The 20,794-nt window shown below is 45.7% G+C and overlaps 1 protein-coding gene across 1 annotated transcript in view; it reads left to right on the forward strand.

Moving 5' to 3' along the window:
- The window catches only part of NCAPH2 (non-SMC condensin II complex subunit H2), a 244,419-nt gene that overhangs the window by 31,693 nt on the left and 191,932 nt on the right, over positions 1 to 20,794 (forward strand). The window contains exons 5-8 of the mRNA XM_029615302.1: positions 2,665 to 2,746; positions 4,062 to 4,133; positions 17,993 to 18,072; positions 18,564 to 18,718. Of these exons, the coding sequence (XP_029471162.1) occupies positions 2,665 to 2,746; positions 4,062 to 4,133; positions 17,993 to 18,072; positions 18,564 to 18,718 (389 nt within the window). The remainder of the gene's footprint in view (positions 1 to 2,664; positions 2,747 to 4,061; positions 4,134 to 17,992; positions 18,073 to 18,563; positions 18,719 to 20,794) is intronic.

Consider the following 20,794-nt stretch of genomic DNA (forward strand, 5'->3'; position numbering starts at 1 on the left):
TAAAGCCATGCACAATCTAACACCTCTTGATCTCATCTTATCTCTACGTCTCCATGAATCCTCTAGACCGATTAGATCTGCTTACAAAGGCACTCTCTATGCCCCTCCGGTAAAGAATGCCTTAAGGAAGCGCGCCTTATCCACCGCTGGGCCCTCTCATTGGAATGCTCTTCCTCCAGAACTCCGGCAAGAATCTTGCCCACTGACTTTCAAAAAGAAACTCAAAACCTGGCTATTCAAAATAGCTTTTCCATAACCAGACGAACATTACCTTTACCATACCACTCAAACAAGCTTATCCATAACCTGACGAACATTACCAGTAACACAACACTACGAACTTTACTATGACTCCCTTCACAGGCTTTTCTTGCACCTTTATTTATTTTATCCCTACGTATATTTATTTTAAATTTCTCTGGTGTTGATGTATAGTTTCTTGCTTAATTGATGCTTCGTTCTCCAAGTGTCTCTTTGGTTAACAGCCACTAATTCTAACCCCAGTTTTATTCATTGTTTCTCCCAGTTCTATGTAACCCCGGTTCTATGTAATGCTTGTTGCAATATTGTGTTCCACTGTAAACCGATATGATATGTATCTTGCCACATGAATGTCGGTATATAAAAGTTCAAAATAATAATAATGGTTTGAAAAAAGGTTTGGATACGTTCTTGGAGGAGAAATCCATTAACAGCTATTAATCAAGTTTACTTAGGGAATAGCCACTGCTATTAATTGCATCAGTAGCTTAGGATCTTCTTAGTGTTTGGGTAATTGCCAGGTTCTTGTGGCCTGGTTTGGCCTTTGTTGGAAACAGGATGCTGGGCTTGGCAATTTCTTATGTTCTTATGAAGATAATCTCTGAAATGGCTGGCTGGGCTGAATACAATTTTTTCCTTAGTACTCATTATAGGGAAAACATTCAAATTATGTTGTCACTTCAGTTACAGTGACACAAAGTCTCTCCATTGCTTTGTGAAGAAACACAAAACCCTGCAAAAAGTCACTCAGAAAGTCTATAGCAAGCCTGCCATACCAACACAGCTCCCAAAACTCAAACAGCACTAACTCTACATGAAAAGGTAAATACTGCAAGTATTCCACCTGGGCCTAAAACAGCAATGCCCCTTCTAGTGGGATTACTGCAGATCCCTACACAGAACCTAAACACTAGCAGAATACGTCACCTCCGTCACACATACAGAGCATAGACCCTCACCAAATACAGAATAAAGATCACAAATTAGAAATATGCAGAGAGAAACGGTATTCTTCTCTGTTCTGATGTCCTCTCCAGTTTCCTGCAGATAGGAGGGAGAGGGGAGAGCAAAGGAGGCTGAATTAGGGAGGCTTCTTCTCTGCTGTGCACTGTGCTCTGTCTATTCCAGGCTCATATCCATTCCCATCCAGTTCCCTGCATGTTGCTTGAGAGGAGAGGGGCTGGAGTAGGAAGCAGAGGGCTATTCTCTGCTTGAGATTTTGGGCACTGCCAGTACAGTCATGGGAGAAGAGCCTTGGGTACTTAAGCCTGTAGGTAAAGTAACCTTGCAGATGACGCCCCCTTGGCTTGATGCCTGGGACAGCCGCCCCCCCAGTCCTTTTGGCTCTGCCAGGCATCAATCATCTTTCCAGCAAATAAGTATCTTCTCATGCTTCCTCTAGACTTCCTATAATTGTTTAAAATAGTTTTCCCTTCTTTTGAGTTTAATGCTCTGTGCTTGTGGAACTTGTAAGTTCTAGCACAGGGCCAGTGAATACATACATACTTAAGACAGTGGACTTCTTGCCTTTTAATTGCGTCCTGAACATCCTGTAACTTATGAAACTCCACTCCTGAGGGATATTCTGCTGAAGGTTTTAGTGACACATAATGACCTGCACAAGAGCCGGTTAAGCGCTAAATCACACTTAAGGCGCTTCTTCACGGACACGAGGCTACCATACCAGATTTTGTAGAATCATATTAATTTTTATTGCATATCCTTAAAAAAATACAGGTACCCTTGGGAGGTACAGTAGTGAGTGCTGCTTTTTATAGGTAAAACATGCAATAATCCCTAAGTTGCATGAACCTATGGGAGTATCACATACAGTTTCTCATATCAAAACAAGATGAATTAGACCTATATTACCCTGATCCCCTTTCCCAAATTATCTCAAAGTGGGGTCTACTTGCCGGATGTTTACACCAATCTTCTATTAGTCCTTTCTCCTGTGAGCTTTTCACCCTCTGGGAGATTTCCAAGACTCTGGTTTCACTGGTGCCACCATAGTTGAAACGTTAGCCTGTGAGATTCAGAACTTTTCCTTCTGCTTTTTTGTGACCCCATGACCCTCCATAAGTTTTTGACAGCTCCTGCTGCTGTCCAGATGTCTCCTGGAATTTCTCCAAATTAGGGTCAATAGGGCATTTAAGGTTCCCATGGCCAGAACTGCAAGCAGGCCAAGGCAGCAGAGGATTCTGGGTCAATCATAGTCTCCATGTTGGTCTCAGACTTAGGCATACATATCAAGCCATACTGTCAACCGGGGGGAAGGGGTGGGGGGGCAGCAGGTAGAAAGTCCATTGTAGCACCTGACCGATATGTGAAAGAGAATGGAGAGAAGAGGGAAATACTGGAGCATCGTATAAGAATCTGTCATTTTAATTTCTTTTCCTATAGACGGGATCGCCAACCAACATCAGTTGGAGTAGATGGTGTGGATCAAGATGCATCTTCATTAAGACGACAGGAAGAGGAAGAGGTGAGGCAGCGGAAGTTCTCCCTTGTGCTTAGCTTTGGGCAGTGGCAGATTTATACCCTCAGCTGCCCTTAGGCATGTAGATAGCCATCTGCACACCTGCCCCCCCCCCCCCCCCCACACACACACAAGATGGCATAGCACTGCAGCTGATGTAAAATAAGTGACTCTCATAGCAGGGTGGCTACCCAAAGCCTATTGGTAAATTGGCCCCTGGCTTTGAGGGAGAAGAAGCTGAAAACAGCAAAAAGTGGGATCTGGGAATGTCCAGAAGTGATTGGAAAATGGAAAGAATAGAAAGTAGAACAGGTCATATAGTCTTGATGTACTTTTTTTTTTTTTTTTTTAATTAAAGCAAATTGTCCAGTAAGGTTGTCATTGTACCTATAAATTTGAGTCACTCTCTTCATTTTATCTTGAACAACCTTTACCACATAGGTGTGTTTGTGTTTTTTGGCCTGGCAGTTTTCTTTTGCTTCATTGGGCTTCCAGCTCAAGCTAAACCAGGCTTGGGATCTAATGCTATGAGCCTTTATTTGCAACTACTCAAGGATCTTTTTCCCTCTGTTTTTATATCCCCTCCTGACTCACTTAACCCAATCAATTCAGTGACGGTGCTCAGCCAAAGAGCACGCATTAAATGCTTTTTCTTTCAGAATCCTGCGATCTTATGCCTTAAATCCAGCCACTGGGTGTTGCTGTTGCATGATAATTAGAATTCCCTCCCCCCAAGGGCTGCAATTGCTGCCTCCATTTCATCCTCAGCCTTGGATGTCCTAGGGAGCAGAAGATTTGACCCAGGAATTGAACCCAGGTCCTCTATGGCATTGCACTGCACTGCCTTGGGGCCAGCCCTTCTTACACAGCTTTCACATTATAATTACTGTAAAGGTTGTCATTTGGAGTATTGTGGCTTGTAGGTGCTCTGCCATTCTTTCACAGTTTTTGAGAAAGCCCCAGACAAACATTAGTAATCTTAGTTCTCAACTAATAGAGTAAAACAGCATGAAGTTTTATTAACTGCAGCAGTTTTGTATTATGGTTCAAATGTGACATAGGTGTAGAAATCTCAATGTAAGTGGTTGAGGATTTCAGGTGGCCCTGTGCTCCTGGCAACCTCTGGTCTTCCCCTGTGGATTGTTCCTGTGCTGTGTTGATTAGAGAATCTCCCTCACCTATCTTATTGTGTCCCTGTTCTGCTCACTTCCATGGGTATCTCTGCAACTGGTGTTCCTATGTTGCTAGCTGCCTTTCCTCACCACTCTCCAGTGTCCTTGTAGTGTTGGCTCCTCAGACATTTGTTTCATCATCCCTGTAGTTCCTGAATTTGGATGATATTCAAGACCCAAGCAAATCTAACGTGGATATGAGGAAGGAGCAGACTCCCAATGTAAGATTTCTGTGTCGTGTGTCTTCCTTTCCTCTATCTCCATGACTTTTTCATTCTGGCGAAATAGGGAACTTTATGCCTATTGAGATTCCTTATTTTGCCCTGTTATCTGTGTATTTCCCCAATGAGAACTGCCTTCCCTACAAGTGACTTTCTGATTTCTGCAATATTCTGCAATTTCTGGCAGCTGGGAAACTCTCCTTTGTGTCAGTCAGGACTCTGAAGGAGGTTAAACTTGCCCCACTGATTCAAAATGGAGGCATTTCCTGCATTTCTCCAGGAAGCTGTAATATTACAATGTTCTGTGAGTATTTTAAGGTTAAGCAACATTATTGGTTAGGAAGCTATTCCTGGGCTAGGACTGGTTCTGCAACAGCAGTTCCAGAGAAACCTAGCCCATAATTTGCCAGAATTAGTCAGGACTTACTGAATGGCACAGTTGACCAGACCTTTGTCAGGACCCTGTCCCACTTCTGAATAGTATCCTGTAGACATTGTTACTGGAGCTTTCCCAGGCACTGGATAGTTAATGAATCTTGAATGGCAGGGTTTATTATATAATCAGTTTGTTTGCTGGTTATAACGTTCTCAGTTTACTTTCTCTCTCTCTTTTTTTTTTTTTTTTTATTAAATAAACTGTTAACACTATGACTGACTATGACTGATCAATGATCACAGCAATTTTTGTATATTTGGCCTGTAGGCATATTTCTAGTAACTGTGTGACTATTGGGTGTTGTGGGGTCTTGGTGGCACTAGCTTGTAGGGAAGGGTATTTGCCCGGAGGCAAAAGGAACCTAATTGGCAGGTGGGAGGTTGCCTGCATAAGTCACATGCATAGGTACAGGAGTGTTTGAGCTATGCTTGTCAGGATCTTAACCCTGAGTGGGTATTTGGGGTAGCACTAAGGCATTAAGTGACAGACCTTCTTTTCTGGTGGAAGAGGTGGGCTCGTCAGGCTTAGTGTGTAGGCTAAAGGAAGGTCACCTCTCACGGAGCGGTTCAAGGTGGGAGTTTACTCTATATTCTCCAGACACAGAGTGAATGATGTTAGCAGCATCAAAGTCCTCTTCTTCCCCTCTCCCCCACAAATTCAGTTTTTGTTGATATGAGATAAGCTATGCACTAGTGGCAGCATGCCAGTTGTGGACAACATGACCTTGTGAGTCAACATGCTTGTCCTACCAAGAGATTATCTAGATGTCCACAGTGACCAGTAGTTTCTGAACTCGCCTGTTTTGGGGAAGAGGTATCAGAACATGCCAAGTTCCATTCCTGGCAGACGACCAGACTCCCTAAACTGGTGGGGCCTCTGACTCCATTTCAGCTGAAATCTGGCAGTTCCCTGTAGATACCGGGTCAATCCAGACTTCTGGGTTTATTCATCCGTGCCAGCAGGCGGAGATAGAGAAAGTAAAACTGACTGCTTTATATAACCTGATGCCACCTGCAGTTCCCTCAGTATTTCTCTGTCTCCAGCAGTGGGTGACTGATGCTTAAACTCTGCAGTTTGGTCCAGTATTTTCTTTTGGATTCTAGGTTGAACCTTCCTCCCAGGGGGTCGGGGTTGCTCGTGAGGAGCCCCCCTACCCTGTTTGGTTGAGGTGGGGGGTGGGGGGGGAGGCTGGGGGTCGGTGACCCTTTTGTACGCCCGCTGCCCAAGTAACTGTGAGGTGCACATCCGGTGGTCTGGATCCCTCTCTTTCACGAGTTAGCTCCCAAACTGGTTTTCCTCACTTTCCTCTCCTTTTTAATTATCTTGCTGAATTGAGCTGGACAGCTCTCTTTAGTGCTAGGAGGAGGAACTTTTCAGTGAGGCTGTTTTTAGAGCAGTAAAGTTTAAAAAAAAAAAAAAAAAAAAAAAAAAAAAGTGAAGTAGCAGGAACAGGTTGGGACGACAGCTTGGGTTGGCTCTCTTCTCCGCCCCCCCGGTGCAGTTTCGGCGGGTTTTTAAAAAATGTTTTCTGTTTGTTTTTTCACTTGCTTGTTCGGGCCGCCAGTGACGCGATGTTGAGGGGGTGGCTTGTGGCACGTGCGGGTCGACTCCGGCGCTTCTGAATCGCCGCGGTTTGTGTGCGACCTGTATTTCGGGGGGGGGGGGAGGGTCCCTCGGCGCTCCCTCGGCGCTCCCTCGGCCGGCTAAGTGGTGGAGAGGTGATCTTCTTCCCTGCAGCTCCTAGCTCTTGGGGTCGCGTGAGGCGTCCTGATGTGGTAACCGTGGCCATCTTGGATCCCCCGGTGGTCAGGCCCACGTTTTCTGAGCCTGGAGAGGATCTTCCTCCAGTACTTTCCACGGTGCTCCCAGGCCCTCTTGAGGGACAGGGGGCCCAGGTAGAACCCGGGGGGGGGGGCCCTTTTTGCCTCCTGCTGACAGTGGGCGGACTCCAGCCCCTTTTTTGCCTGAATTTGTGCTTCTTATGCACAAGGCGTTTTTTGGCACAGTATGAGGGGTTTGTGCCTGGCAGAGGGGGTCAGCACCCCCCCACCCCTTACTCCCGGAGCCTGGTTTGTCTCAGGAAGGGTCTCTGCCTGACTCTGGTGCAGGTCAGGGCACAGATGGGGCATCACAGGGAGGCACTGCGCCCGCTAGAGTGTTGCGTATGCCCACAGCGGCGCCACAGGGGGTTTGCCCGGCCCAGGGATGTTGCTTGCCAGTACTCGGTCAGTGGACCCGGTGGATGCCAGCCAAGGTGACGATTTGGATCCTGGGCCTGCGGCAAAGGGGGAGGACCCCAAGATGCTGTGGTTGTTCCGCAGAGAAAACTGGCGCCACTCATTCCTCAGGTTCTGGAGGAGCTGGGTCTCCAATCTCCACCTGATGACTCTCGCAAGGACGGTGCGGATCCAGTTTTACAGGGCACGCAGCATCCCTCCTTTGGGTTCCCGTACCATGAATCCACTAAGACGTTGGTGGAGCAGGAGTAGAATAATCCAGACGAGGGTCTGAGAGTCGGTAGGGCTATTGCCAAGCTTTATGCCTTGCTGGAACAGACCCTGGAGTTGTTTGCCCTCCCTAAGATGCACGCCGCTGTCTCTGCCGTCACGAAGAAGACGACCATCCCGGTTGCGGGAGCGGCAGCTCTGAAGGACGTTCAGGATCGCAAGCTGAAGATTCAGCTCATAAAGATTTTTGAGGTTTCGGCTTTGAGTCTCCGCGCGGCTATTTGTTCCAGCCTCATGCAGAGGGCATGCATACGCTGGGTGCAGTGTTCCCAAGAGGAGCAGACGCCTACCGGTTCACAAGCAGTTCAGGCAAACCGGTTGGAAGCGGCGATTGCGTTTGTAGCAGATGCATTGTATGATGTAGTTCAGACGTCCTTTCGTATTATGGGGGCTGTGGTGTCAGCAAGGTGCCTGCTCTGGCTTCATAACTGGTCCGTGGATGTTTCTTCTCAGTTCCAGTTGGCGTCTCTACCATTTAAGGGTTGTCTTCTGTTTGGGGAGGAATTGGATCAGATTGTGAAGCAGTTAGGAGATACTTTAAAATCGTCGGCTCGGTGTGCTGCAGCAGTCAAAAAAGCAAACAGAATGTTAGGAACTATTAGGAAGGGAATGGTTAATAAAACGGAAAATGTCATAATGCCTCTATATCGCTCCATGGTGAGACCACACCTTGAATACTGTGTACAATTCTGGTCGCTGCATCTCAAAAAAGATATAGTTGTGATGGAGAAGGTACAGAGAAGGGCAACCAAAATGATAAAGGGGATGAGGAAAGGCTGAAGAGGTTAGGGCTGTTCAGCTTGGAGAAGAGACAGCTGAGGGGGGATATGATAGAGGCCTTTAAGATCATGAGAGGTTTTGAACGAGTAGATGTGAATCGGTTATTTACATTTTCGAATAATAGAAGGACTAGGGGGCATTTCATGAAGTTAGCAAGTAGCACATTTTAAGATTAATCGGAGAAAATTCTTTCACTCAACGCACAATAAAGCTCTGGGATTTGTTGCCAGAGGATGTGGTTAGTGCAGTTAGTGTAGCTGGGTTCAAAAAAGGTTTGGATAAGTTCTTGGAGGAGAAGTCCATTAATGACTATTACTCAGGGAATAGCCACTGCTATTAATTGCATCAGTAGCGTGGGATCTTATTAGTGTTTGGGTAATTGCCAGGTTCTTGTGGCCTGGTTTGGCCTCTGTTGGAAACAGGATGCTGGGCTTGATGGACCCTTGGTCTGAACCAGCATGGCAATTTCTTATGTTCTTATATTCTAGGTGCCTCGCTTGCCAGAAGACAGACCTCGGGGTAGGCAGAGTTTTCCCACTTGGCTGCGGTTTTGGGACAATCGCAGGTTTCGTCAACCGTGCCCCGCGGTGTCGGCGGCACAGAGGTCTTTTTCGCCTAGAGGTCCGTCCTGGGAGCAGGGGGTATTGCTGGAGGTCCTGAAGGGTCTATGGCCCCCTTTCGAGGAGGCCATAGACCCTTCAGGACCTCCAGCAATACCGGTGCCTCTGGGCCCAAATCAGCTCAAGGAAAGGAGGCCGGCCCACTCTGCCTTTCCTTTTATAGAAGGTCGGCTAGCATGGGTTTACAAAGTCACCCAGGATCAGTGGATACTCGGTGTGATAAGGGACGGTTACGCCTTAGAATTTGCTCGGCCCGTCCGCGACCTGTTCCTAATCTCCCCCTGTGGCTCGCTGCAGAAGCACAGGGCAGTGCGGGAGACTTTGCACAGGTTGCAGCTCTTGGGGGCCGTGTTTCTGGTGCCTCCAGAGGAACTTCGAATGGGGTGGTATTCGATTTACTTTGTGGTCCCGAAGAAGAAGCAAGCTTTTCACCCCATTCTAGATTTGAAATGAGTGAACGTGGCGTGGAAGGTTCCTCGTTTTCGGATGGAGATATTACTCTCTGTGATAGCAGTGGTACACACTCAGGAGTTCCTGGCGTCTAGATCTGGCGGAAGCGTATCTTCACATTCCCATTTCTCGGGACCATCAACGTTACCTGAGGTTATGGTCTTGGGACAGCACTTCCAGTTTCAGGCGCTCCCGTTTGGATTGGCCACAGCGCCTCATATCTTTACCAAGATTATGGTGGTCGTTGCGGCGTTACAATGGCAGGGTATCCTCGTCCATCCCTATCTGGACGATTGGCTCATTCGGGCAAAGTCGGAGGCCAGTTGCCATACAGCAGTGCAAACAGTACTTCGGACCTTGCGGTTGTTAGGTTGGGTGGTGAATTTGGCCAAGAGCCACCTAGTGCCATCACAAACTCTGGAGTATCTGGGAGCATTTTTCGACACCAACAATGGCAGAGTCTTTCTGACGAATGAGAGGGTAAGCAAGCTACAATCTCAGATTCAGCGATTGGCACAGTTGCAAGTCCCCAGAGCTTGGGATGTGTTAAAGGTCCTTGGTTCCATGACTTCTATCTTGGAGCTGGTGCCATGGGCCTTTGCTCATATGCGTCCCCTTCAGAGAGCGCTTCTGGCCCAGTGGAGTCCAGTGTCGGCGAAGTATCACCAGCCCGTTTCTCTTCCTCCGGAGACCAAGGGACAGTCTGTCGTGGTGGCTACACACACCCAACCTCCTGCGGGAGTATCCTTGGAGATTCCGGATTGGGTGATCCTGACCACAGATGCAAGTCTCTTTGGTTGGGGTGCAGTTTGTCAGAGTCAAGCGGCTCAGGGGACCTGGTCGAATGTATAGACGTCTTGGTCTATCAATCGCTTGGAAGCCAGGTGGTGCGTTTTGGCTTTGCTCGCCTTTCAGCCTTTACTTCAGGGATGGTCGGTGCGAGTTCTCTCTGACAATGCGACAACAGTAGCCTACATAAATAGACAAGGAGGCACCAAGAGCCATGCGGTGTCGCTGGAAATTCAGGACTTGATCCTGTGGGCAGAACAGCATTTAGTCCAAATATCGGCATCTCACATTGCCGGAGTCGAGAATGTATAAGCCGATTATCTCAGTTGCACGCTCCTAGATCCTGGAGAATGGGAGTTGTCGGATGCGGCGATGTACCTCATTTGCAAGAAATGGGGTTGTCCTTGGGTCGATCTGATGGCGACGCGTCACAATGCAAAGGCTCCTCGGTTTTTCAGCAGACGCAGGGACTACAGCGCTGAGGGTGTAGATGCTCTGGTCCTTCCCTGACCACGGTAAGTTCTGCTATATGTGTTCCCTCCTTGGCCCCTAGTTGGCAAGATCCTGCGGCGAATAGAGAGACACCCAGGGGAAGGTGGTGCTAGTGGCCCGGAGTGACCACACCGTCCTTGGTTCGCAGATCTGATAAACCTAGCGGTCGAGGGACCGTTACAATTCAGTCATCTTCCCTGTCTACTACATAAGGGTCCCGTATTTTCCGATCAGGCAGAACACTTTTGGCTAGTGGCATGGCTTTTGAGAGGAGGCATTTAAGGTCAAAAGAATACCCGGAACCAGTGATTACTACCCTCCTTCAATCTAGGCGGAAGTCCACCTCAGTGTTGTACGTCCAAGTCTGGAAGGTTTTTGAGTCCTGGTGTGTGGCGAAGGGGATTCAGGCCTTGCCACGCTTCTGTGTTATCTTTCCTACAGGACTGTTTGGTCAAGGGCCTTGCTTTCAACTCTCTTAGAGTTCATGTGGCGGCATTGACATCTTTGAGGGGAAATCTGGATGGCTACTGCTTGTCCTCTCATCCTGATGTGGTCCGTTTTATTCAAGGTGTCAAGAATTTACGTCCACCGGTGAGGAGAATTTGTTCTCCTTGGAACCTCAGCCTGGTACTTCGAGGTTTGTGTGAGGCTCCTTTTGAACTTATACGCAGGGCTACTCTTAAGGATGTGACTTTGAAGGTTGTTTTCTTGGTAGCCATTTGCTCTGCAAGAAGGATTTCAGAGTTACAGGCTTTGTCATGTCGTGATCCCTTTCTTAAGATATCGGACGGGGGTGTGTCTTTAAGGGCAGTACCATCCTTTCTCCCAAAGGTGGTATCTTCATTTCATGTTAATCAGTCGGTTGAGCGCCGGCCTTTTCGGATTTGGCAGATTTGGAACCAAATGCTCGTGAGCTGCGGCTAATTGGACGTCCGAGCGTTACTTCTCTATCTTAAGGTCACGAATGGATTTAGGTGATCTGACCATCTTTTTGTTTTGTGGAATGGTCCGAAGAAGGGGCTTCAAGCTTCCAAAACCACCATTGCCAGGTGGTTTAAGGAAGCCATTGGATCCACTTACATTCTCAAAGGTAAGCCAGTATCGGAGGGCTTGAGGGCTCATTCCACCCGATCTCAGTCGGCCTCTTGGGCAGAGGCTCACTTGGTATCGCCACAAGAGATTTGTAGAGCGACGACTTGAAAGACATTATTGACTGGATGTGGCAGATGGAGAGTCTCGGTATTTTGATGAAAGCATGTTTCGAGCGGGACTCTCCAGGTCCCACCCTGTTTAGGAAGCTTTGATACATCCCAGGAGTCCGGGCTGATCCGGTACGTACAGGGAAAGGAAAATTTGGTTCTTACCTGATAATTTTTGTTCCTGTAGTACCAAGGATCAGTCTGATTCCTGCCCAGGTATTAAGGAGAGTGGAGAGTTGTCTGCTTAACTGTTGTACATTACAGATATTAGAAGTTTTTTGTCAAGTTTATCAAGTTTATATTCTATTGGTTTTTTTATGATGGTTTGTTTGCATTTAGCTTTGGTACAGATTAATTCTGAGGAACTGCAGGTGGCATCAGGGTATATAAAGCAGTGTCAGTTTTACTTTCTCTGTCTCTGCCTGCTGGCATGGATGAATAAACCCAGGAGACTGGACTGATTCTTGGTACTACAGGAACGAAAATTATCAGGTAAGAACCACATTTTCCTATCTACACAGAGCTATGTCAGGAAGAATGAGAGGAGTAACAATGGCAAGAACAGGAATACTTAACAACAAGAGAGGGACAAAGAATTTCAGCAGGAGAAAATGAGGATTGAGCTGGCAGTTGCTCACATCCAGGGCTCCAGTCCATCCTCTGTGCAGAAGACCGAGATTGGCTCTAGGGTCCACATAGGGCCCAACTTGTTTTTTCAATGACGATACTTGAGGTGATATTGATGGGTATCTAAATTGATTTTGAGAAAATCTGCCACCTAAATGAGATTTCTGAGCATTGGGTGTGGTATTTTTGGGAGAAAATTTCACTGGAAGAGCACACAAGGCATTGCAACTGTGTGCTCCTAGTTTGAGAAGGTTTGCAAGGTCTTGCTGAACACTTATAACATCATCTTGAGATCATCAGAATCAAATTCTGGAATTTGCAGAAGGGAGCAGATACTCACAGTGAGTTTGTGATCCAGCTAAGATACCAGCACAACTGGTGGCCTAATGGATCCAAGGTTAAAAACCTGGAAGAATCATGACCTCATGATCTTTGAGCAGTTTTTGCCATGATGCCATCTGGAGATGAAAGAGCATGTTCAAGATCACCTTGCCTTGTATGCCCCTTATCAGCAAAGAGAAATCATCAGTATCTATATCAGCAGGGATCTAAGGCCAGTCAAGGAAATTTCTGATTTTTTGGCACTCTGTTTTGAGAAATATAAGTGTATTCTCTTATACTGCATCTTTCAATGCTGAAGGATTACCCAAGGTGACTTAGAACTACAGTTGTGCAGGAGGAGATCCAAGATGGCGCTGGTATGAGAGGAGTTGGAATTAGGAGCTCCTGAACCGTTTGTCTTGCAAATTTTTTTCCTTTTACCTGAGCATTGTGCAAAAACGATGTCTCATACCAAGCGAAAAGGCAGGGTCAGAGAGGACGCCGCGACCCTTGTGAGACCCATGCTGATTCAGACAATGCTAGCGGGCTTCTACCCATAAGCAGGGTTTACGACCCCGGAGAATCCCGCGAGAGCGATAGGTGGAGAGCAAGTACCTTCGCTCTTGGGAGAAGTTTCTCTTAGTCCCGGGGCCCCAACTATGCCTTTACCACCGACGAGCGTCGCAACAACCGCTGACCCAGGCTTATTGCATCGACGGATGGCGTCTTTGGAGGCGAGCCAGATCGAGGAGGGTGCAGTGGGGGCTATGGCACTGCCAGAAATGGTAGGAGGATCTACAGCTTCCTCCCCTCAGGTGGATGGCTCTTTCGATGAAAGTCGAGCCTGTATCGGCGAAGAAATTGTTGCTGCAGAAAGGAAGTCTGCTTAATTCCTGAGGACCCAGGACCTGCTTGGACTATCTTTGCCTCAACCGGTAACTTTTTTACCTTATTCATTGATTGAGAAACCAAAAACTGTTACAATGGATGTGCTGTGGCAAGCAATTGTCTCACTGCAAAATAACATAGTGAATTTAACTACGAATATAAAAAAAATGCAAACGGTTCTTTATAATGTGAATCCAACTAACATACAGAGACTTTGGAGAAAGTAGATGCAGAAATAAATCAAATTAAAAAAGTACAGCTTTCAATTATACAAGGAGAAACCCTGCTAAGTAAGAATATTTTAAAATTTGGAAAAATCTACTAGATACACAAATCTTAGAATTATAAATTTTACTAAATGCAGATTGGTCTCCCCAAAAGAGCAATTAAAGAACTACTTTCAGGAAGTATTACAAATATCATCTGAAAACCTTTCATCAATATCTAATGCTTATTTTTTGTCGAGGAAAAAATGAAAGAGAAACAGAAAATCAACCCGTGGAGGCAGCGTCACTGAATGTAACTGAATTACTTGAGACTTCCTATAGTTCACAGGTTGAAAAGAGGGGTACTCTTTTGGTTAAATTTACACTATTGTCAGATAGAGATAATGTTCTAAAATTGTATTTGCGTAATAGAACCTCTCTTTACCTGGGGCAAAATTTATGGATCTACTCCGATGTCTCTAAGGAAACCCAGATAAGACGTAAAATATTTTTGGTTTTGGCAAATCAACGAGAACCTTTGGTATACAATTGGTGATTAGGTACCCTTGTAAGTGTATCATGTGATTTGATGATATAAGATGTCTCTATTATGAACCAGAGCAACTGGAAACATTTTTGGAAGCCCGATGGAACCAAGGAACTGAGCCTAGAACATCAATATCCAAATAGTTGGTTTAAGTTTAAATAAAATAACTTTGCAATCTCTTATCGTATTTGGTAAATATATTTAGGAATAAAATTGCTCTAGTAATGGATCTCCCTCACAATTGTTTTGTAATAAGGAATACAAGATTTAGTTATATTTTTATTGTAATTGTGAGAAGTGTTAAGTATAAATCATGTATTCCTGCTCTTTTGGTATTCAATGTAAATTGAATAATTGTATTAATTGAAATTCATAAAAATAAAATAAAAAAAACAAAAAACAAAACTACAGTTGTGCTCATAAGTTTACATACCGTTAGCAAAATTTGTAAGATGTATAGCATTTTAAGAAACCCATGAACGGTAAGGTGTAACCCATGCCCACAATAATTAAAAATGTACACCTTTACTTCAACTTTAGAAATAGATATAAACAGTGGGGGTAATTTTCAAAAGGATTTACATGTGTAAATGAAACTACTTTTGTAGTAATTTTCAAAAGCCATTTATTCAAGTAAATTGAACTTACGGGAATAAAATCTATGGACAAAACAATGGCATATAATATAGAAAATTTAAAAAGCCCACTTACACGGGTAACATGCATTTACATGTGTAAAAACCAGTTTTACGCATGTAAATGCTTTTGAAAATCAGGCCCTATATGTACATGAGAAAATCTTTTTATGCAAAATTTAAACACCCAAAAAAAGTTTTGTGAAGAGGTTGGTAGTTTCACATAACTTTAACTGTTATCACCCAGGTAATCAGTGTATCTTAAATTGTATAATCATGAATTACCAACCACCTTCCACCCTAAAGTATTCAATATTTGTGAAGATTATTTTAGAAAAGTAGAAAAACATTTTTTTCTATACATGAAAGATTATTTATTTTTCATTGTTTTTTTGTAGTGGCATGATACATATACTTCCTTTTATAAATGCATTGCCCCAGTAAGAATTTACAAACAGATGTCATTGTTGTTTCCATCAGTATGTTGTCACTAAAAAGAAGCTGAGACATGCTGTAGCACATGGATTTATAAAAGGAAGTATATGCATCATGCAGCTATAAAAAAAACCAAAAACAAACAAACAAAAAATAAATAATCTTTCATGTATACAAACATTTTTTTCTACTTTTCTAAAATAATCTTTGACATGATCCGGACTTCCGCCAGGAGTATGGTCTGTGCAGTAGCGGCTTGGAGGCTCCTATGGCTAAGAAATTGGTCAGCAGATGTGTGGTCTAAAGCCCAGCTGTCAACTTTCCCCTTTAAGAGGAAGCTGCTGTTTGGTGAGGACCCGGAGCAGCTCATGAAGCAGCTGGGAGAGTCAAAGGGCAATAAGTTACCTGAGGACAGAAAGGCCCCTAAGAAGCCCTTTCATCACAAGCTCGTTTTTGGGAGGTGCGGAGGTTTCATGCGGGCAGAAGCCTTGGTCCGGTGTCCTGGAAGCAGGGTTCTGGCATACAGCAGCCCTTTCGGAGTCCATGCAGATCCCCGAGGGACGGTGGGTCTCAAGGGGGCGTCTGAAACAAGATTGGGCAATGAAGGTGTGTTGGTCCACTCCGCTCCAGAGTTATCGGAGGGAGGCTTTCCCTTTTTTATGAGGCGTGGACCACAATCACGTTGGACTGGTGGGTTCTGGAGGTGATAAGAGATGGCTATGCCTTAGAATTTTCTCATCTGCTCAGGGACGCATTTGTGGTCTCCTAGTGCAAGCAAGAGGTGTTGTGGAATACACTACGTTGCTAACAACTCTTGCTCCCAAGAGAGGGGGCAGGGCCGGTATTCCATATACTTTATTGTGCCAAAAAAGGAGGGGACTTTTTGGCCCATTATTGATCTGCAGAAGGGCAATGCTACTCTCAGGTTGCCACAGTTTTGGATGGAGACGTTGCGCACAGTGATAGTGGCGGTGTGAAAAGGGGAGTTTCTAGCGTTATTGGACTTGACAGAAGCTTATCTTCATATTCCCATTCGGGCCGAACACTGAAGATTTCTGAGGTTCATGGTTCTGGGAGAACATTTTCAATTTCGAGCTCTTCCCTTTGGGTTGGCGACAGTGTTGAGCACGTTCACAAAGTGGTAATGGCGGCAGCACTCAGGAAGGGAAGGTAACCTGTTGCACCTGTACCTGAACGATTGGCTGATTCGGGTGAAGTTGGAGGTGGAGTATAGTCGCTCAGTCCAGCAGGTACTGCAGTTTCTGGAGTCCTTGGGCTGGGTGACGAACCTAGCTCAAAGAGTCATTTGGAGCCGGCCCAGTCATTGGAGTATGTGGGAGCACGCTTTGATACCTGGTTAGGGAAGGTGTTTCTGACTTCGGAGAGAGCTGTCAAGTTGCAGAGTCAGATCCTTCGGCTGCTGTGCCTGTCATTGCCCAGAGTCTGGGATTCCTTGCGGGTTCTGGGTTTCATGGCGATTACGATGGAATTAGTTTCCTGGGCCTTTGCTCACATGCATCCTCTGCAGGGGCTCTGTTGTCCCGTTGGGATCTGCTGTCGGAAGAATTTCAACTTCCTTTACCGTTACCAGCAGATGCCAGGTCCAGTCTCTCGTGGTGGCTATCTCTGCACAATCTGGAGAAAGGGATGGATCTGGAAGTGCCCGACTGGGTGGTGGTGACACTGATGCCAGCCTTTCTGGATAAGGGGTGATTTGCCAAGGGAAATCAGCACAGGGTCAGTAGTCGCTGGAGGAGCGGCCTAGCCTATCAATTGGCTGGAAACCAGGGCAGTGCGAAAAGCTTTGCTGGTGTTTCTTCTGCTCGTTTGGGACAAGTTGGTGCAAGTGTTTTTGGACAATGCGACAACAGTGGCGTACATAAATCGTCAGGATGGTACAAAGAGTCATCTAGTGGCGCTGGAGGAGTTATTTTAGTTCGTGTGGGTGGAGAAACATCTGGTGAGAATAGCTGCTTCTCAAGATGCTGATGTGGACAATGTGCAGGTGGATTTCCTCAGCAGACAGCATCTGGATCTGGGGGAGTGGGAGCTGTCGGCGGAGGCCTTTGTATTGCTTCAGTCAAGCTGGGGCAGACCAGTGATGGACCTCATGGAGACGGGTAGATTAAAAAAAATGGATTGGTTTTTCAGTCGCAGAAGAGAGGTCTGTTCGGAGGGCCGATACATCGGTTGTTGTACATGTTCCCACCGTGGCCTCGCATAGGTCGAGGTGGAATCTTTGAAGGTGGTTGTTCTGCAGATCCTGGCCTTTTTGCAGAGCAGTTTGGCTAAGGGTTTTGGTCCAGGTAGCAGCCTTGGGTTCCCTTTGAGGTAGGATTTAGAGAAGACTCTTGGCTCCTTTTAATTGCTGTGTGTTTCAAAGCACTTCCTAATACTCGTGGCAGCCAATGGGGAAAAAGCTTATACTCTAATGCAGGGCCTCCCGAACTTGTTCTGGGGACCCCACAGCCAGTTGGGTTTTCAAGATATCCGCAATGAATATGCATGAGATAAATTTGCATATTTGGAGTCTCCGTGATATGAAAATTTATCTCATGAAAAGTGGGCAAGCTGCTGCACAACATTAACACCTTCTAGTGGTGCACAAGGAAACTGGCAGTGCAAATGACTCACTTTCCCTGTTCACCACCAAAGGACTTGAAGCACATTAGACACGGAGATATGAATAGCTGGCCAGTTGGGTCAGCAGCTTCTTAAATGGATAAACCCAGAACACAATATCTTGAGGACATTCTAAATTGCACTCAGAATTGTGAGGTTGTTATATATTTCAGAGTGACCATATAGAAAATGTGTTTTATTAGGTAGAAAGTGTGACTCGGATGCAATAATGTGGAACAACCCTGCTGTGCTCTTCTCCTCTTTCAATTACTTGGAGACTGACCTGATATGTCTTGGCTCACTAGGTTGTGGCTATTGTCCCGCTCACGCCAATGGCTTTAGTTCCCCCTGAAGAAGTGGAAAAGAAAAACAACCCACTGTACAGGTACTGGTATTGCTTGTGCATCTGCCCAGATGCTGCTCTTCTTATGAAGGTTTATGGCCTTTTATTTGATCCTTTTGTCTGTTAGGTTTTAGTTATTTTATTGTCGTCCTTCTTCATGGTTTCCTAAATCAAGTGTAGCATAACACAAATTGCACCCTCAATGAATTCTCCAATTGCTTTTGTGTGGACCATTGGAAATGTTTTTTGGTTTGTTTTTTTTGCATCTGTCATGATCTGAGCATGCCTAACTGACTAGAACTTCAGCATCATCCTTCGCTCTAACGGATTCTAAACTCATCTGTCATTGAGCAGTGATATCACATGTTATCTGGTTAAGGACTTAGAAAAGCAAAGGCTCTTCTAAGGAGTAGTAAGAATCCTTATTCTTTTAAGTAGTACAGTGTATTATCTCTGATATAAACGTTTATTGAAGAGGCTGTGCCTTTGGTAAGCATGCATTCTTTTTTTTTTTTTTTTTTTCCTTATTGCAGCCACAAGGGGGAGATTCTAGCCAGCAGGAAGGATTTCCGGATGAACACATGCACCCCCCATGTCAGTGGAGCCTTCATGTTAGAGTTGGCAGGAATGTCTCCAACACAGTTCTTACTCCAGCAAAAGCAGAGGGAGGTGAACCAGAATGCTACAGGTATAGTTCTTGATGCTTGTTATTTGGACCTTTCCTTCCTTATCCTTCAGGGCTGTGGGCACCTGCAGAATTTACACAGTAGCCTGCTCTTTGGCTTTGAGTGAAAGGCTGATAATACAAAAAAATAATACAAAAAAAAAATAAATTTGTCCAGCTTAAATGTTGTTACTGCATGTCCATTGGACCCCTTAGTATTGTACCTCTGTGTGTACCTTTGAGAATCAGTGGGGGGTTTGATAGCTGGTAGTCCAGTTTCCTCTTCCCCCAGGAGAACCCATTAATGCCACTTCAATCCTGTAGCTTCATGGAAGTAACTTGCTTTTATTCTGCCTTTGCTATTATACCCGGCTGTTAAAGTTTTCTTAAAAAAAAAAAAAAAAAAAGTTGAAAGAAGTAATTGCAGTAGTCAGAGCGGGAGGAAGGGCTTCATCTAGTGCAGAACATTGCATACAGAGCTGGGAGAGCTGTGGCGCTGGGAGTCCCAGTGGAAACGTGCTCATCGTGGCACTGGCTTCTTGTTGCCATGTAGCTCCAGATTTGGTGGTAAAAGATGGCACGCAATAGCCACTGTCGTTCACGTGGAGCATCGTGCTTGTCTTTTTTTTGCGTGCCAGCTTATGCTCCCACTGCATCTCCAGAAGGGAAGGCAGTTCGGGGGGGGGGGGGGGGGGAGAGAGTGGTTCATATTGTGGTTCATAAGAGTGGGCGCAAATGTGGTTCATATTGCAGCAAGAATTAGAATGTCATACAGCAGTCATCTATCCTTTTATTTGCTGCAGGAAACTGGAGACTATGTATACATAGGCATCGGAATGGGAGGGGGAGAGAATTTCTGCTGGAAGCCTCATTGGTGGCAGGTGGGGACAGCACATTGTCCTTTCTGTTGCTGCTGTGATCCTCCTCACTTACCCTTCCTGCTCCTTTTGAATCACGGCTTTGCAGTGCCTTAGGCCACTTCCTCCTCCTTAGCTTGATGTCATCAGGCACCGATGGCCGAGGAGGAGGAAGCAACCCACGTGGCAAGGCCGTGGTCTTCGAAAAACAGTTCCGGCTGGGCCATTGTGGAGCCTGTCCTGTGGTGGCTGAAGAAGAAGCTCAGGGTGCCGTGGAACCTGTTCCTCGGCAGCAGCCACCACAACTGAAAATGAGTACCCTCCTGCCTGCATGCATGTGTGTGTGAATGGGTAAAAAACGCACGTGCACTACCTCTGTTCACAATACAGATTATACATATACTACAGAGGAACTCAGCAATATATAATGCCCAAATTTTATTATGTACACACATTTACCCAATGTATTTAACACGCTTATTTCACAAATCCTGCTATGTGTGCTTATAATCTCCCTGACATTAAAACAATAACATCCATGTGTTACCCTCCATTCATCATCCGTACACCTCATCCATACCACTCCAACCAACCATATCACTCAAACCCCCTAAAATTGCTAACAATCTCCTATGCTTGCATAATTGTTACCTTATTCATGTAACAACATATAAATATTCATGTGTCGTTGATATGCATCTTATTTAAACAGCCAACATCAATAAATGTCAAACAATCTAGATCCGTATAAACATATAACATATGGTCAGTCTATATACATGCGCATATTTTAATTATTTTAATAAATGCAAAATTAAACTACTCTGACAAAGATCTTGTTTCGCCCGTCCAAACGGGCTTCTTCAGGGAATGATGATTCACAATAGCGCAACTATATTCTTATGCTGACATCACTAATACACAGCTGTCTTCAAGTTGAGTGCCTCCCTCCCCCCCCCCCCCCCCCCCCCCCCGACCTCCGGGCAGATCCGGTATCCCCGGATCCTGCCGCCAATCCGGTTGCGGAGGATTCCCTTCCACCCCTGGAGGGAGATGACTCCAGGGTCTTACGGACATCCTTACGGCCTCTTTGCTCGAGGATATGGACCAGGTCCTGGTGGGAATCAGGGATCCGGCAAGTGCCTTCCCCTTTCATCCCACGCACAAGTTGTTGCGCCTGCGGGAATGGGAGGCTCCTGAGGCGGGACTCGGGCACGCCTGTGCCATGGACGAGCTTACCCCC

This window comes from Rhinatrema bivittatum, chromosome 9 (genome assembly GCF_901001135.1).
Source record: "Rhinatrema bivittatum chromosome 9, aRhiBiv1.1, whole genome shotgun sequence".
In the NCBI taxonomy this organism is placed as follows: Eukaryota; Metazoa; Chordata; class Amphibia; order Gymnophiona; family Rhinatrematidae; genus Rhinatrema; species Rhinatrema bivittatum.